This window comes from Spermophilus citellus (assembly GCF_964194105.1).
Source record: "Spermophilus citellus genome assembly, chromosome: 13".
Taxonomy (NCBI): domain Eukaryota; kingdom Metazoa; phylum Chordata; class Mammalia; order Rodentia; family Sciuridae; genus Spermophilus; species Spermophilus citellus.
The window spans coordinates 96,303,485-96,322,524 of NC_138193.1; the positions used below are offsets into that span (position 1 = coordinate 96,303,485).

General features: G+C 39.9%; 1 protein-coding gene and 1 long non-coding RNA gene across 2 annotated transcripts in view; one reads left to right on the forward strand and one right to left on the reverse strand.

The window, feature by feature from the left end:
- Window positions 1-19,040, forward strand: part of HADHA (hydroxyacyl-CoA dehydrogenase trifunctional multienzyme complex subunit alpha) — a 41,833-nt gene that overhangs the window by 15,964 nt on the left and 6,829 nt on the right. The window contains exons 8-13 of the mRNA XM_081264667.1: window positions 8,115-8,237; window positions 8,666-8,784; window positions 10,916-10,972; window positions 12,626-12,735; window positions 16,474-16,608; window positions 18,601-18,772. Of these exons, the coding sequence (XP_081120793.1) occupies window positions 8,115-8,237; window positions 8,666-8,784; window positions 10,916-10,972; window positions 12,626-12,735; window positions 16,474-16,608; window positions 18,601-18,772 (716 nt within the window). The remainder of the gene's footprint in view (window positions 1-8,114; window positions 8,238-8,665; window positions 8,785-10,915; window positions 10,973-12,625; window positions 12,736-16,473; window positions 16,609-18,600; window positions 18,773-19,040) is intronic.
- Window positions 95-8,106, reverse strand: LOC308632518. Its single transcript, XR_014018549.1, has 2 exons — window positions 4,456-8,106; window positions 95-4,413 (listed from the first exon to the last, which is right to left on the reverse strand). It is a non-coding gene; the product is annotated as an uncharacterized lncRNA (long non-coding RNA).

Below are 19,040 nucleotides of genomic sequence, written 5' to 3' on the forward strand. Positions count from 1 at the left end.
ATCAGCTAAAGTTTCATAAAGGATTTTTTTAATCTGGTTCTGAGGGATAATGAGTTCAAGGCCAACCTCAGGGATAATTTTATTTTGTGTGATTTTTGTTTGTTTGTTTGTTTGGTGTTGGTATCAGGGTAATTCTGGCATCATATAATGAGTTGGGAAATGTTCCTCTAATTTTCTACAAGATTTTATGTAGAATTAAAATTATTTCTTTCTTAAATATCTGATAGAATTACCACTAGTTAATCATAAGGACTTGAAGTTTTCTGGGAAAGCTTTTACCTGCAGATTAATTTTTTTTAATGAATAATCAATATAGTCTGGGCACACTTAAAATTCCAGCAACTCATGAGGCTGAGGCAGGAGGACCACAGGTTCAAGGCCAACCTCAGCAATTTAGTGAGACCCTGTCTCAAAATAAAAAATTAAAAGGGCTAATGATGTGGCTCAGTAGTAAAAGCCCTGTGGGTTCAATCCTCAGTTACCACCCCCCACTCCTCAAAATAAAGAACTGTTCATGTTTTTTTTTTTTTTTTTTTTCCTTTCTTTTCCCCATTACTGAGAGGGTCTCCATTTCTTGAGTGAGCTGTGGTAGATGTCTTTCAAAGAAGTCTATTAACTTACCAAAGTTATTTCAATGAAATTATTCATAATACTTCCTTGTTACTATTAAAAAAAATTTTTTTTTAATGTAACTGGGGATTGAATTCAGGTCCTCATGCATGCTAGGCAAGTGTTCTACTATTGAGCCGTAACCCTAGCCTTTTTTTTTTTTTTTTTTTTTTTTTGAGACAGGATCTCTTCTAAGTTGCCCAGGCTGGCCTTGAGCTTGCAATCCTTCTGCCTCAGCTTTGCAAGTAACTGGGATTACTGACATGTGTCACCTCTTCCAACACTAATCTTTGTACTCTGTAAGGTTGCCTCCTCTCTAATTTCTGATATTAATGATTGATCAGCTTGTTATGATCTTTAATGCACAAAATATCTTCATAGCAACACCTAGATTAGCATTTATTAAAGAACTGACAATCATGGTCTAATCAAATTGATATATTGGAAAACTAACATAGTCCACCTCCTATCAATTTGATACAAAGGCATATCTCCTTTAATCATACTTTATCCCCAAATAAAGACAATAATTAAGTCATTCTTCCACCTAACAATGCAACTAGCCTGTGTATGATACATTTCTATCTAGAGCTCAGCTCAGGTAGAAAGAAGAGTGAGCTGTCAAGTACCGGAGCAGCAAATTAAAGTAATAAGCTAAAATGAAAGTAACTGAAGCCTTTAATCACTATTTCCATATTTTATGCAGAAGGTTAGAACTGGAGAAAGCACCAGCCTCCTCTCTGTTCCATTCACTTTTTGGAAGGAGGGTCAGATGGATTCACACATAAGGGCCATCTCACTATTAAGGAAGCCCTAAAAAAAAGTTTCCTGCAGCTTTATGGACCCTGGGGAAAGGGGATGACCTGGGTGTGGAAGAAGAGTGTCTTAAGATTCTCCCTTCTTTCCTCAATAAGGAAGCCTCATATAAAGAGATGTAGGAGTAGAGGTTTCTGGGCCAGTAATGGAAATATATATGAGCCTAGGAGCCCTGAGTCCCTGACTGCACCTCCCTTAGGGACTGCGATGTGCTGGCTGCACACCATGTGGGTGTGGGGAGGACAGTAATTCCACTTCCCATGCCATATTCCCTTTCCCCTTAGGAAACATCTTAGCTCTCCATGGTTCTTTGCCAGGTAGGATGACCTTCATTCTTAAAGGTCTAGGCCGCATGCAGTTCTGTTTGAATTAGTTGTTGTAGTTTTCCATTGTCTAATCACAGGTTATGGTTGTGCAAATTCCTGGACCCCAAAATCCTGACTATCAGAAAAATAGCCCCATATAGGAGGCTGACTTATATATATCCTGGAGGGCACTGGCCTAACCCTGCAAAGTATTGCTACTTAACTGGCTTTGTAACTAAGTCTTAAAAAGTCCATTCCACTGTCCTAGTAAGCCAACTGCTTCACAATGATGGAGGATATGATAAAAACCATTGTGTTTTGTGTCATGGCCTGTTGCTGCACCTCATCACTATGCAGTGAATTTCTTGAACAGGAGGAGTACTGTGTGGTGATGGTGGTGGGGAAGGTATTCTAAGTCCAGACGCATTGCAAACCAGGGCGGCAAACTCATAGCCACAATTTCTGTTCCAGTAAGAATTGACGTGCTCTCCTTTCCTTGACAAAAGCAACACAGTGTGATCAACCTGTCAATGGAGAGCTGCCTGGTCATTCTGGGGAGTCATCCTATCGTCTCTCCTGCTGGCCAGTTGGGCACTTGACAGACGCTATAGCAGGTTCATGTTGCTAGTAAACTCATGCATAACCTCCTTACTTTCCACTATAACCACTGTGTTCAAGGGACAGTGACAGTAGTTGCTGGGGAAAGGCTGACTGGTGTCCACAGAACAAGTCATCCTATCCACTTGATAATTCGAATTCTCTGCTGAGGTGACCCTTTTGCAAGTATTCATATGGGTCACAAATATTTTCACATTGTTTGCCTGTTCAGAGAGGTCTGTCTACGTACTCTTCCCCAGGTGTCCACGTGTATTAGTTGGCTGGTGCTGCCAGAACAAAATACCACAGATGGGTGGCTTCAACAACAGAACCTTATTTCTCACAGTTCTGGAAAATAGAAGCTTAAGGTCAGATGTTAGCATTTTTGCTTCCGAGGCTTCTTTCTTTGGCCTGCAGATGATACCTTCTCACCGTGCCTGCCCATGATCTTTCCTGTTTATGCACTTCCCTCATGTCTCTTGTGTGTGTTCACATTTCTTCTTATAAGTATACCAGCCTGACTGGGTCAGGTCCACCCTAATAGTCTCACTTTGAGTCCCTCACCTCTTTAAAGGTTTCATGTCCAAATGGAGTCACATTTTGTAATACGTGAATTAGAGCTTCAGTGTACAAATTTTGAGAGGACAAAACTCATCCCATAATATATTGTCACTAGTTTTCCATCCAGGTTTCTTCTAAGTTCCCAACCATCCAGCCAAACCATTGGACACAGCCTATGGCTCAGTATAGACTATAAGTATGCATAGTATATGCAGTGTAGACTCTAACGGCCAGTATAGACTCTGGCCATTTTACCTTCCCGTCAAAATGATCAAATCAGGTATACTGTTTAAAGCTCCACCCACTGAAAGGTTATCCTTCACTACTGTCTTTCAGAGATGTCTCAGAAAGGGACTGTAGTGTGGCAGCTATCCACAACTGAGTGCAGCTTGCATAACACACAGAACAAACTACAAACCAGGACTGAGTTTTCCTTTCCCCAGTCAGCTGTTCGTAAGGAACTCCCCATGAGGCTACAGGTGCAGACTAGGGGAAGGAGGAGTAAGGACTGTGGTCATTTTGGCCATTCTGCACGCACTTTTTGCCTTCAGGGTCTGTCCAAGCACAGTCTCCTGTGTACCATATTCATTAGATAATGGAGCACTACCTTCACACCCAGCTTTTTTTGGCTTAGTGGGTCAGACAACATCCATTTCATGATAGGCAGCTCAGGTTACTGGTAACTTGATGGCCCATGGTTAAGCCTTAAGCTCTACTAAGGCTTACTAGCAAACCAAAACTGTTTCCCAAGAGTAGAGTAATTATTCCCAGAGGATGGTGGGGCTTTTTCCAAAATCCTAAGGACTCACACTGTGATCATTCACAGGAGCCTACTAAAGATTCCAAATAGCATCACTTCTGCCACTGTCACTTCTCACACCATCGGGTTTGAGTCAGATGGCCCAAATGGCCGAAGAGCTTATCTTGTCTTGAGCCTCACTCAAACTAGCTGCTTTTTTAGTTACTAAGTAAATGGACTGGAGTAGCATACCCAAATGAGTAATATATTGTCTCAGAAATCCATAAAAACCCACCAAATGTAGTACCTATTTTTGTAGGAGGGGCCAGATGCAGCAACTTATCCTTCACCTTAAAAGGAATGTCTTAACATACCCCAAAGGCCCCAAATATTTGTGGGATTTCTCCCCCCTCCTTTTTTTGGTTCCAGAGATTGAGCCCAGAGCGGCTTAACCACTGAGCCACATCCCCTGCCCTTTTTTTATGTTTTATTTTGACACAGGTTCCCACTAAGTTGCTTAGGGCCTTGTTAAGTTGCTGAGGCTGGCTTTGACTTTGTGATCCTCCGCTTCAGCCTCCTGAGTTGCTGAGATTACAGGTGTGCAACATCACACCTCACTCATTTGTGGGATTTCTTTTGATACTTCCTGTTCATGTGATCCATTCAGCACAATAACATCAGTATAATGATCCAGAATGTCTTGTAACAGGCCATCAGCATCTCTGTGGACTCAATTGTGATATGTGCCTGGAGAGTTGATATACCTATCCCTAAGGAAGGACAGTGCTAGCTAGCTGAAAGTTGATATACCTACCCCTAAGGAAGGACAGTGCTAGCTGCAGGCCTTGCTAGCTGAAACTAAACTAGGTTCTGTGCCAATATGTACTAAGGAAAAGGGCATTTGCCAGATCAGTAACTGCATTACCAGGTACAAAGGGACTGTGTTAATTTGCTAAGCAAATAGACTGCATATGGACTACCAGCTGCAATGCAGTTACCTCCTGATTAAGACTGTAATAAACCCTTGTCGTTCCATCTGTATTCTGCACAGGCCAAAATAGGCAAATTGAATGGGGATACAATGAGAATCACTACCCTCCATCTTTCAAGTCCTTCAGGGTGGCACAAATCTCTGCAGTCCCTCCAGGGTTGTGGTAATACTTTTGTTTACTGTTTTCTGGGTAGAGACAGTTATAGAGGCTTTCACATCATAAGATCACTTATTCCTCAAGTCACAGAACCAATAATAGGGTTCCACAGTGCTGGAATTAGTGTCAGTTCAGAGCCAGTATAAAGTGATCTCCCCAAAGTTTGGTTATTTCCCTTTTCCCAAGGCAAATGACCATAGGTACTTGGGGGAAGACTAGTGAAAAAATAAAAAATAAAATCTTCTCAAGGGGACATAGCCTCCCCTTCATTCAAGAGGTTTCACAAACCCTTCAGTGGGTCCATGAACTGGCTCATCTGTGGGAACTGATTGAGGACCCCCTGACTCTGGTGATTCAAGTTACACTTCTATTTACTAGACCTAGAATAATTCTGCTTATCCAAAACAAGTAAATGTGGGAAGCCACTCCTAAGCTATTTAATGTCTTTACTCAGCCTTGAACCAAGGAGATTTTGGTTTGACATTGTGAGTCATTTTTGTGGTTCCTCCCACTTAATGAACTATGCAAGGCACGTGACCTCAGTCTTCAATGGGTTAGGAAGGCTGCTGTCCTAGCTCCGGAATTGGGCGTAACCCACTGGGCCTGGACAGCCCACCTCCTACCTTGCAGGCTCTCACTCTCTCTCTTTCCAGTGTGGAAGCTCAACCCCTAAACTTGAAGAGGCAGCTGTTCCCCATTTTCTAAAATTATTTCCTGGGTAGTGTGGGGTTTTTTGGCCACCTTCTTTTCTTAGCTGTAGGTCACAGCCAGCTCACTCCACGCAGAGGAAACCCAAATTCCACCACCCGCGAGGGACAGGGACGAGAAGTAAACATTTAGTACACTGCCCATCTGTTTCTTTTCTAAGAATACCATGATCAAGTAGCCAACACCATAGGTCTCTGCCAGTCAGAATGTTCTGATTACTGCTTTGGCTCTTCTACCCTTTACAGTAACCATGCCCACCTTGGCTTGGCAGTTGAGTGCTGCTACTTGGCCCCTGCTACCCTGGAATCCCATATTCCCCATTGTATTTAGGGATTCCATTTGACAGTAGCAGCTCCTCCTGCAATTTGTGACCTACCAAGAAAAACAACCAGAGAGCTGTTCAAGGATGCAGGGCCTCCCCTCGTAAACATACTCCTTGCAGCGGTGTAAAAGGAGTGTCCTCTAACCCAAGAAGGGTGGCTGAGCAGATCCCATGTCATAAATCTACTCTAACATCTCAATTTCCTTAAATCTTTTAATACCTTTGTCTACTGTATACCAACATTGTTCTGGTTCTTCAGTCTGTCTTCAGATGATCTGTCATTTTACTTATGGTGTAAAACCTTAAAAGAATTTACCTTCATTCTTTCCTACCCTTTGTGCTTTTTGTTGTTATACATTTTACTTCTATGTATATTACAAATTCCTCAATTATGGCATTTCTGTTTTAGACAATTATGTTTTTTTTAAAAAAAAAAAGATTTAAAAGGGATAAAGCATTCTGGGTGTGTGTGTGATTGTTTTTTGCTTTTGGGACAGGTTCTTGCCAAGTTGCTTAGGACCTCTTTAAATTGCTAAGGCTAACATCAAACTTATGATCCTCCTACCTTAGTGGAAACTTCTTTGGCTGTTGCTTCTTCAAATATTTCTCTGTCTCCCATTTTGAAGATTCCAGTTTCACATTAGATCACTTGACATAGACCCAAAATGAAGCTCTAAGTTTTTTGCTTTCTTGTTCTTTAATTCTGGCTATTTTCTATTGCATGTAATCAAGTTTTCTGGTCTTTTTTTCCTTTAGAATACTATCTGTTGTGCTGTATATTACTCATTTTAGGGTTTTTTTCCCACGTTTTAGAAGTAGCGTTTGATTTACTTTTATCTCTTCAGTTTATTCTCATTTTGTTCCTGGTTTACTTTACCTTCTTGAATATGGCATGAACTTTACAGTAGCCTTTTTAACACTGTATCTGCTCATTCTACCTTTTGTTTCATTTCTGAGTCTGTTTCTATCTGGCTTCTTCTTGTACCTCTGTGGTGGTTCTTTTCTTGGCCTCAGATACTTTCCTCTCATGCATGTACAGAATACTACTTGGCCAAAGTTTTGAGGAGCTCCTACATAAGATCCCTTTTGTGTGGTGCCTGCTTTCCAGTGTTCTACTTACAGATCTCAGTTGCCTTGGCCTCCCTGCAGGATTAGAACTGCATGATGACTTTTTGGATAAATGAATTTTTACCATTCAGAAATTTTGGGCTTGGTTCATTTTCCTCCTTCCCCACACAGGTTCAAAACAAGACAAATGTTGTAAGGAAGAGATCAGTTGTGTATTTGTTGAAGCTCCTACCTCTATTAGAATTATGTGTCCTAAGTGCCACAGACTGTATGAGATTGCTTTTTAGACCACAGCCACCTCCTCCAGTGGGGTTCTTGAACGCTTTAGATTGAGATCCTGGTAGGTGTCTGTTTTCACAGCCCCATAAATTCCCTTCTTTGGATTTTGGAGCCTCACTGTTGGGGGGGTGGGGTGCCAGGGATGGAATCCAGTGGGTAGTAAGTATACATTCTACACTGAATTACCCCCCACCCAGCCTGGGCCTCATTCTAGTCTCCTGCTTCCATTAGGTTCAAATTTGGCAAATGCCTTTAGTGGGCAATCAGCTGCATATTTTTTACAGATCCCCTTCTCTGTAGAAGTACTTTGTGTCCTAAACATCATGACACTGTGAGAGATTTCTCTCTTCCTTTCTGATCTAGCCCCTTCAAGTCTCCTGACTGGCTTAGAACTCTAAAAAATATTCATGATGTGAACTGACTTTGCATGTGATTTCCTCCATGGTGTACATGATCACCAGAAACTGATGGTTTCACTTGACCCGCAGTAGCATGCTTCAGCTTCAGCCCATGCCCCAAAGCATCACATATCCCCTCCAAAAAAAATGACCAACAATCGTCACTTTACCTAAGGAAGGCTCTTCCCTTTCTGGAATTTTAGTTTACATAGACCTTGTGAATCCACAGCTTTCTGGTATCTTTATAAATTATTTTGCAATTTATTCATTTTTTTCCCAGTTTTGCAGCAATAGTGCCAGCACACAAGACATACTACATCCTATAGGAGTGGAAGTCAGACTGAAAGGTTCAAGGCCTTGTTTTCTACCTTGAGCACATTGCTTCACCTCTGCTTAGTGTATTTCCCCTCTTTGAGTCCACAGTTCTTGACTGCCACCTACTGGTCTCTGGTCTAAAATGTCATTCTGTGCTGGAGCCTTTGGTTTTGGCATGCCTAGGTGTTTCCCTAGCTGGGACTCATCTAAATCCTCTTGCACTCCAGCCTGTTGTGTTCATTTTTACAGGACCAGGAATAAAACCTCCACAGGAACGGACAATTGAATACCTAGAAGAAGTTGCAATTACTTTTGCCAATGGACTAGTTGATAAGAAGATCTCTCCTAAGAGAAACAAGGGATTGATGGAAAGTGAGTATCTTTGTAAAGAACAAAGGCAAAACTTCCTCCCTGGGCATTTATTTTATTTGCTGTAGATTCAGAATGAAAAAGAAGTTGAGTACATTATTTACTGTAAACGTAAAGTCAACCTTAAAGGATTTCATGGCTCTGCTCTAGAGACAAGTTTAAAATTGTCAGCTAAAGCCTTTAAAATAAATAAATAAATAAGAAAATTTTAAATATTAAAAGTAGATACTATAATAGTGTAATAAACATGCCTGTACCCAAGGCCAAGCTTTAACATTTATCAACTAATTAAGGCATGTTTAGATCATGTGTTTAAAGAATAGTTCTTTCAAAGTAGCTAGAATTACTACATTTTTATGGAGTGTACAGGACAAACTAACAAGGGAGCTATACTTTTTGCAAAAGTATCTAAAAGTATTTTTACCTTACAGAAATGACAGCATACGCCATGACTATTCCATTTGTTAGACGACAGATCTACAAAACCGTGGAAGAAAAAGTGCGAAAGCAGACAAAAGGCCTTTATCCTGCCCCTCTGAAAATAATTGATGTGAGTCTTCTTCACCCGTACTCTTAACTTTCTCATATTTTCTCTCTTTATAGAGAACATACATTGCCATTTTAGACCACAGATGTCAGTACTGAAGTTCTTAAGTCTGCTGTTAAAATACTTACACAGTAAGGGAAGAATGTGACAAGCTAGAAGGAGTCATAAAATGAAGTATTTTGGGAAAACAGTGTTAGATATGCTCCTCGGTTGATGAGTTTAAATCTGTGAGTAAGAAAACAGGAAAGCAGAAAAGAATCCTAAGTCTTGTCAGTAAAACAAGGCCAGTAAAATATTATACATGAATAATGAGGTAGTTGACACAAAAGTGATGGTTATTCTATCCTTAGTCAGAACTACTATCAGTACCTAAAATTCCTCAGAGACTTCCCATCACTTTTTTTTTTTTTTTTTTTTTTTTTGGTATCAGGATTGAACCCAGGGGTACTTAACCATTGAGCTACATCCCCAGCCCTTTTTATGTTTTATTTTGAGACAGGGTCTTGCTAAGTTGACAGGGTTTCACTAAGTTGCTTAGGGATTCACTAAATTGCTGAGGCTCATTTTGAACTCACAATCCTCCGGTCTCAGTCTCCTAAGCCGCTGGGATTATGTACATGCACCACTGTGCCTGGTTCCCCATTGTTATAATTATTAAGGAAAATGTTATGTAAAAAAGATCCAAGAGAATAATTAAAATGGTCACAAGATTAAAAAACCTGTCTAAGGTAGACTTTGAAATTTAGAACTCTTTTATCTAAGTCTAAGAGGATTAAGAGAGCATATAATTGAAGACTTTCACAATGGGAGAATGGGTCAGTCAACAAATATATTTTGAGCAGAAGGCACCAAATTACATAAAATATGAAGCACAGGCTGGGTGTAGCTCACTGGTAGAATATTTGCCTAGCATGCATAAGGCCCCAGATTCAGTCCCCAACACTGCAGAAAAATAAAATAAAATGTGAAATATGATCCCATACCTATATTCATCTCACAATCTGGGTGAGGGAGATTAAACATATACATGTGGGGAGGCAGATAGCTGTGGAAGAGACATAAGGCAGCTCAAGAGTAATGGTAGGTATCAAGAGGACACTAAGGACACATGGGAAGGAGCAATCACTGTGAGCCAGAGAGATGAGGAAGGGCTCTGACCTGAGCTCTAAAAAATGAGTGGCAGGTAGGTGAAGGGAAAGTTGTGTCAGGTGCATTGGGCATTTTGAACAATCTTGGGAGCTAGAAAATGAGAGCCTCTTTAACGAGCATTTAATGAAACCAGCTTTTAAAGGTGAGAAGTGAAATATCTGAAGAAAGGTAACTTGAAACTGGATTTTAGAATGTTGGCAATTATGAATTGACAAATTTTACCTTTGTTCCATAAATTATAAAAAGCTGTTTTCACAGTAGTGGGTAAAAGTCAATGTTGAGAGAGAGAATGTAGAGCATTCTCTACTATATTGTAGTAGAGAATTAGCCAACTATCTTGGTAGGTTAGGCTTTAAGTTTGAGTAAGACCCTGAGATGTAACAGTAAAAGTTAAAAACTACAGAAGTAATAAGAAACTTGCCAAAGAGGAATTATAAATTAAATTTTGATGTGTTAAATTTAGATGTTATGGGAAATTCAAAGAATGGTTTAGACAGAAGTCAGGATTAGGAATATGGATTTAGTTTGTTGTTTTAATTTTGTCGCTCCCATAAATGATGGTGATTGGGTTCAGGGTCATTTCTTCATCTTCTGTATTTGCCATTGTACTTAGGAGAGCTCTTACCCCAATGTGAAGTAGAATTTCATAGAGTTCATATGAATGTGATAAACTAGATAATGCATTGGAGGAAGAAAGCATAAAGAGAGAAGGGCTGAGAGTAGAAGTTGAGTGTCTGCCTACATTTGTAAAAGTAAGGGAAACTCTCTCTTCTTTTCGGCTTCATGCCAGGTTCATCAGTAGCCTCAGAGATGGAGAGTTCAGCCAGTCTAGAGCAGCTAGGCACTCAGTCCTGTACTTTCCCATAAATCTAGATTTTTGACCTATTCTTGGAAAAGCCTACCAATACTGGCAATTTTATTAAGCATTATTGGACATCTCACTAGTCTATTCCAACCATGAACGAGTGCTTTCTGTGTTTTTTAGGTTGTAAAAACTGGACTTGAGCAAGGGAGTGAAGCTGGTTATCTTGCTGAATCACAGGTAAAGTTCATTCCTTCCAATTTTTTATTACTTATTGCAGGGAAACCAAAGATCCAATACTCTGTTTAAAGTAGGAAAAAAAATATTCAAAGCCTAATATATCTTTTTCTTCAGTGGTTGTCATTTCTCAGTGAACAAGTTGATGCTGAGAAAATACTGGTGGTCTGCAGATGTTTGAACTTGCTCTCCATAATGAAATCATAACTAGAAGGAATAGCAGCAGAGTTATAACCATTTCAGAATGAATCTCTTGGACAATTTTTTGTGTTTTGTTTGTTTTGTGGTAGTGAGAATTGAACCCAGGGGTACTCTACCTTTTTTTTTTTTCCAAATGGTTTTGCTAAGTTGCCCAGGCTGACCTCCAATTTGTGATCCTCCTGCCTCAGCCTTCTGGTAGCTAGGATCACAGGCATGCACCACCGTGCCCAGCACTTGAATAGTTTTGTTCTGAATTTGAGCTGATTTGTGGTGGCAAAATGAATACATTGATAAGAGTACCTGTTAGGACCTAGAGATGCAATGTTGAAGCCCAGCTTCTTTTTGGTGATTACAAAATGAAAAGAAATGTCTCATACCCAGTGAAAAACAAAGGTAGGCTGGGTACAGTAGCACAGGTACAGGGTCTTGCTAATAAGTTCCTAAGGGTCTCACTAAACTTCTGAGGTTGGCCTTGAACTTGAGATATTCCTGTCTCTGTCTTCTGCCTGGCTGGGATTACAAGCCTATGCCATTTTTCAGAGCCAGTACTCAAACCCAATTGTGTCAAACCCTGACTCTAAAAATTATGCTATTAACCCCTAAATTGATATACTTTTTAAAGTGGTGGTAGGTATCTTGCAGGGCAGCCTAATATTGTGGAAAAAGAACTAGAGAGTTAGGAGTTGACTTAGGAGTCAAGTTCCATTTCTGCCATTTTGAGGTAGTATGGCTTTAAACAGCAGAGTCAGTTCATATGTCTGGGCCTCTTCTTCCCAACTCGAATCAAGCAGTTGGAGACATTTGTGAAGGCCTGTTTGGCTCTGAGACATAGTTTTGTGACAAAGAATACTACATCTCTGCTTTAAAGAATCCAAGAGCTAGGGGTTGGGGTTGTGACTCAGAGGCAGAGTGCTTGCCTAACATGTGTGAGGCACTGGGTTTGATCCTCAGCACCATGTAAAAATAAAGTAAAGATATTGTGTCCACCTATAACTAAAAAATAAATATTAGAAAAAAAGAATCCAAGAGCTAAGTTGATGCTGAAAAAATACTGGTGGTCTACAGATGTTTGAACTTGCTCTCCATAATGAAATCGTAACTAGAAGGAATAGCATTTTGTTTGAAAGCATTAGTCGGAACATGCTGCGGATGAGGATTTAAAAAAAAAAATCAGGGCTAGGGTTGTGGCTCAGTGATAGAGCACTTTCCTAGCATGTGTGAGGCACTGGGTTAAATTCTCAGCACCGCATATAAATAAATGAACAAAATAAAGGTTCATCAACATCTAAAAAAAAATCAGTGGGAGACAGCATAGCCACCACTGAGTCTCCTGAACACCCCTGGGAAACCGAGGTGTTATGAATACCACCTGTGCTCTGCAGAGAAAAACAAACCAAAGGAATCCAAGTCACTCAGACTATAAATTTCTACCTTTTCTTGTTGTTTACTTTTCAGAAATTTGGAGAGCTGGCATTGACCAAAGAATCAAAAGCCTTGGTGGGACTATATCATGGCCAAGTCCTGTGCAAGAAAAATAAATTTGGAGCCCCACAGAAGGATGTTAAGTAAGTTAAACTTAGAAGCCATGGTGAACCTTACTGTGTGCAAGCTTACAGATCTTTTTGAAGATCTGCAAAACTAGGTTTATGTGTTAATTTGGTCTTGCCCTCAAGCTCTCCTATCTGAGCACATTAGAGCCTTTATTTACTCCAAGAACATTTTGTCTTTCAAAGTTCTGCCTGTTCTGAGTTTTCTCTGTTCCTATAGTGACTCCTATTAATCACTTCCTTATCTTAGATATTAATGTCCCTGAGAAATCCAATTTAGATCCCCCTTCCTGAATGTACTTTGTATCCTTCAATGGTCTTTTCTCTCTCTCTCTCTCTGTTCTGAGATGCCATCTCTGGGAATTCACTTCTTCCTCATTAAAAAATATAAAGCATCATTATCATTGTTAAAACCTTCTGCTTCTGGGCTGGGGATATAGCTCAATTGGTAGAGTGCTAGCCTTAAATGCACAAGGCCCTGGATTCAATCCCCAGCACCACAAAAATAAAATGAAATAAAATAAAATCTTCTGCTTCTTTTAGCTTACAACTTTAGCAGTGAGATTGTATTTGCCTATTTCGGGTGTACTCATCATAATCCTTTTTTTAATGTTATGCTGCTTTTCAGCATCTTCTATTTAATGTGTCCCCTACCTTAGCTCAGGGCTTCTCAACCTGGATGATTTTATCCACTCCAGGAGACATTTGATTACATTTGGTAATCACAACTGGGGAGGAAGAGATGTTACTGATATGTAATGGTTAGAGGCTAGGGATACTGCTAAATACCTTACAAGGCACAGAATGGCCTCTACCAAGGCACAGAATGGCCTCTACCGCATGACTTACTTAACCCAAAACAGTAGCAGTACTGATCTTGAAAATCCTGTTCTAGCTGAATTTCAATGAGGGATCGAAGAGAAGCAACTAAAGTTCCTTCCTTCTTCTTCAGCTCACCTTTAATGAGATAACACCTAAATTAAAAGATAAAGTAGAAAAGAAGCTGGGTGAGACAGATAAGATTCTAGCCAGGAGGGTTGATTTCCAAATAATATCTGAAATACAACCTTAAAATCCTTCTCCAGGGGCTGGGGATGTGGCTCAAGCGGTAGCGCGCTCACCTGGCATGCGTGCGGCCCGGGTTCGATTCTCAGCACCACATACAAACAAAGATGTTGTGTCCGACAATAACTAAAAAATAAATATTAAAATTCTCTCTCTCTCTCTTTCTCTCTCTCACTCTCTCTTTAAAAAAAAATTAAAAAAAAAATCCTTCTCCAGCACACTTACTGATTGGTATCAGATCAATTATGTTTGTTACCTAAGAGTAACAGTACCTTTTATTTAATGGTCTGGCAAATTACTCTTATGTTGCAGTAGAATAATGATGGCCACTTAAAAATACACCTTTTCAACCGGACACGGTGGCTCATGCCTATAGTCCCAGTGGCTTGGAAGATTGAAGCAGGAGGATTATAAGTTCAAAACCAGCCTCAGTAAAAGCAAGGCACTAAGCAACTCAGTGGGACCCTGTCTCTAAATAAAATACAAAATAGGGCTGGGGATCTGGTCAGTGCTCAAGTGCCCCTGAGTTCAATCCCTAGTACCAAAGAAAGAAAAAAGAAAAAACAATACACATTTTCACACATTCTCTAAAGATCAAACAGATTAATGAGGAAAACAAGCCCTATTCCTCATGTACAGCATAAACAGAAGGCAGAGAGTATTGCTAACTTCTTTTTTTTTTTAATGGGAGCTCAGTGTTTATTATATTGTACAAACACAATATAAGTACGTGGTAAAGTCTTACAGCACTCCCAGAAGGTTCAAGTGATAGTCAAAGATTGGACTGAATTTAGTGTTCATCCGCAACAATTTTTAAAATTATATAAAAAGTTTTGACCTTCTCTTTTTTTGTTATTATTATTATTTTATTTGTTCTTTGAGTATTGCTAAGCTCTAAGAGGGGGACTTTATTGTGACAAGAAAGAAAGGAAGGACGAAACAAAAATGTTAAGAATTGACCCTACCTAATATCTTCACCCCCATCCCTCCACGTACACAATGTTGTCAATTAAAGAAACTGTACTTCCAGCCAGGCGCAGTGGCACACACCTGTAATCCCAGTTACTTGGTAAGCAGATCGGAAGTTCAAGGCCAGCTCTGGCAACTTAACAAGACCTTGTCTCAAAATAGAAAGGGCTAGGGATGTAGTCAGTGGGTTGTGGCCACTGGGTTCAGTCCTCAGTAGAGAAAGAGAGAGAAGGAAAGGCAGACAGGCACTTTATAATACACTTGGTAATATAAAAAACCTAGCATGCCACTTCACACTGCTATTCTTGTCTGCATATTACTCTTATTGTTATATTTAGGTACATTATGTATTTTGTACGAATTATATAAAAAGAGAGGCATCATCCATTAAAGCTAATGTAAGGAAAAAATAGAAAATGAGTGAAAATCAAAGCACTTAAGCTTATGAACATTACCCTCCCAATCACAATGAAGAAAAACATTATACCAGAAAATTCCCAAACTTGAATTAAATATCCTTAAATAAGCACTTGTAGTTAAGACAGAAATCACCTTGAATCAAAAATTCAAAAACTCAAAATTAAACGGATAGAAAAACCAGGATGATCTAAGAGTTGACCTAATTTGAGAAAGAACTGAAGAAAAAGATAGTAGATAAATTTCGAAATTTTAGGAGATGCTTCCTGGATTTGAAGTTAGTCTTCCTTTTCAGACTTGAGTATGATTTTTTTTTTCAGTCATAGATGGGCAGCATGCCTTTATTTGTTTATTTTTATGTGGTGCTAAGGATCAAACCCAGGGCCTCACACATGCTAGGCAAGTGCTCTGCCAACTGAGCTACGGCCTCAGCCCTCCAGTATAACTTTCTAACATTATAACCAGAATGGTTAGGAATGAAACTTTACCCCTCATTTCACCTCTAATTTACATCTACAGAACTATAAATCTAGGGTTCTTTAATGAAGGAAGTATTTCTTTAATTTTTTTAAGTTATTTATTGTGGTAATATGGCATATTGTTCCAGAACTATGGAGAACTAAAAATAATCACATATGATTTCTGGTCTTCAGAAAGCTTAGAATTTATTTGAGGAAACAGTGAGCTTATACATGAAGCCACTGCAGAATACACTGGAATAAATCAAGTGGTCCTAACAAGTTCAAGAGGAATCAGGGGTGAAAAGGTAGGGATGTGCACCTGTAGAGGCACCGGAGAGGGGAGGACCTGGATCAGCTAGTGACTTTTAGCTGAGTTTTGAGATCTTCGAAACTCATCCAGGTGAGGGGCAAGAGAGGCCCAGATATCAGGAGAAATGAAAGACGGCTGGAAAATGGTAAAATCACTAACAAATCACTGCTTAACAAGTAAAAAATAGTTAGTCTTCAGACATGTCACTGCCAGTTGGCCTTTGTTCAGAAAACTAAAATATCCATGTTCGTTTTAGACTTAGGAGGGGTGGTGTCATTTTCCATGATCTTCAGGCACTATTGGGAATTAGTATAGTTCTGGGAAGACCTGTTCTTTTAGACCCAAAAAATGTTTGCATTTCACTTTAAAAATCAATTATTTATTAAAACTGTATTTGTATAGATAAAAATTATTTAAAGCACCTCATAGTTGCCTGCTTGAGTTAGTTTATTGGATGATAACTTGGGCAACCTCCCACTTTTACTGAAACAAGTAAGAGTTCTTTCCCAGAATCATTTCATCCTTTGCTTTCAGGCATTTAGGTATTCTTGGTGCAGGGCTTATGGGAGCTGGCATCGCCCAAGTCTCCGTGGACAAGGGGCTGAAGACCCTTCTTAAAGACACTACAGTAGCTGGACTGGGACGGGGACAGCAACAAGTGTTCAAAGGGTAAGGCTGCTCTCTGCTTTTGCCAGGAGTAAAAATGTTTTACGGGGTTTTTGGTATCTTGGTTTGAGGGTATGGTTTGCCATCAGAGATTCCTTTGCCCTGAACACGGTGATACTCCATAGTTAAGTTACATTTTCTTTGATTTTTAGAAACACTAATTCCTTCTTGCACTTCAAGGTAGCATGAACTTTAACATCGCTGGAATCTGTAGTCTTTGAGTGCCGAAGGGAAAACCTTTTCCAGTAGATATTTTGTTTGTTTTGTTTTCTTGGTTAGTTGGTATTTTTAAATGCCGTTTATCTTATGCTTTGGTGTCAGACTAGAAATCCTCAGGCCTGTGGGTTTTACTGCAGTTTGCATGTAGTTGCTGTTGTGTGATGGCTTCCTAAACCAGCAGGACAGTATCTCTGTTGAGAGGGCTGAGGCTGGGGTGTGAGGGAATGTGCAGTAACTGCAGGTAAAGGCCAGGCCAGTTGAGACTCTTGGGCCTTGTCTTTCTTGACTGTCATGACAAGGCGAAGCCATTTCCTGCTGAGTCCATAACAGCTGAGGCTTTGCAGACTGTGCCTCCGTCTTACTCTGAATTGACAAGGGTGGCTTATTCTCCCCCTCCCTACCTGCCCACTCACCCCACACACGTACCGCCAGTTTTGCTGAGGGGATATGCAGCAGCAGTTCGGCCAACCTGGGGTTGGTCTCAGCACTGTGTGCTGCTCAAGCATGATGGACAAGCTGGCTGCACTTAGACCGTCCTGCTAGTGACTTTTAGCAGAGGGAGCTTTTTTTGTTTCTTAAATGGATTTATGTAGCTGAAGCACATTAACGTTTGTACAGGAGTTCATACGCTGCTACCCTAATGCTAGGACCTGACAGGTTTAGTAATGTTGGGAGTTTATTGTAAGATAAAAAGGAATTGTAATAAAAGATTCTGACCCCCCACACACACACAAAAAAAATGGTGTATGCTAGAGAAATAGCAGCATTTCTCTGAAACTTGTAAACAAGCATCCCCACACAGCATTTAATACAGTCACCAAAAAGAGAAATTGTTGCTCTATGATAGCTTCTTTCTGTGACCTGTCTGGGTACAGCCATCCTAGCTTTACTTTTCATCTCAGAAACCTCAGTTCTGACAAGGCTCACTCACCATGCAAGTGACTTGGGACATCATTCCTGTCCCCTCCCAATTTATTGGCAGTAAGGGCTGGGGATGTGGCTTAGTGATAAAAAGGAAGAAAGAAACGAAACGAAACCAAGAGGTTTGAGCCCATACTTTCAAGATCTTAATTTGATATTTCTTTTAACTTATCTGTGGCTTTGTTTTTCTGTTGGTTACAGAAATTGGTGAATGGAATTTAGCTTTATACTTCAGTAGAGGAAAGCTCTAGGTTATTTATTCTGAATGTGTGGTTAGATTAAATCTAAAAGAGTCTGTTTTCATTGGCAATAAAATACACTGAGTAGCAGGAATCCTTTGTAGCTGCCTTTGGAAAGGGAGAAACCTTGAGTTAATGTTTTATGTGATAAATGCAGTGAGCTACTAGGTGCTGAGCAAGAAGGGGATTGAAGAGAACCACCTAAGGCTTCCTCTAGAAGATTACAGGTAGAGAACACCGTGAGTGATGACAACCAGTGTGACAACCAGGTGGTTTAGTTAGAGAATTAGAACGGTTGCTCTTCTGTTCTGCCATTCTCATATTTGAGTTATTTACTCCTCCTGGCAAATTGAACTGTTTTATGAGGGATACAGTTAATGTAAGTTGGGCATTTAGAGGTTATTTTGTATTGAAAGTATATGCACTTGGGGGTCAGCTGGTTTTTGAAAGCTACCTTATCTTAACTAGCCATAAAAGAAGCTCCGAGCTTCTTTGAGCTATTACCCCTCAAGATGGGGGTAATAAAATAACTCCTTCATAGAGCTGTAAAAAACATACAGTGACACTGTAGCCCGTGGACACTCAATAAATGCCACTCTCCTTTCTTTTTGTCTAGATTAAATGACAAAGTGAAGAAGAAATCTCTAACATCATTTGAAAGGGATTCCATCTTCAGCAACTTGATTGGACAACTTGATTACCAGGGTTTTGAAAAGGTCGACATGGTGATTGAAGCTGTTTTTGAGGACCTCAATGTTAAGCACAAAGTACTAAAGGAAGTAGAAGCAGTAAGTAAGAGGCTTGACACATTTGGATCCTAGTGGAATGAGTGGGGGAAACTGAGGGATTTTTAAAGAACTAGTGGGAAACTCGTGGTTCTCTATACAGCACTATTTGTTTCCAAACATAAGGGGTTTTTTTTTTATTGGTTTTTTAAAAAATGTTTTTAGCAGTAGATGGACTAACAACTTTATTTATTTTTATGTGATTTGAGGATCAAAACCAGTGCCTCGCATGTGCTAGGCAAGCACTCCACCACTGAGCATAACCCCAGCT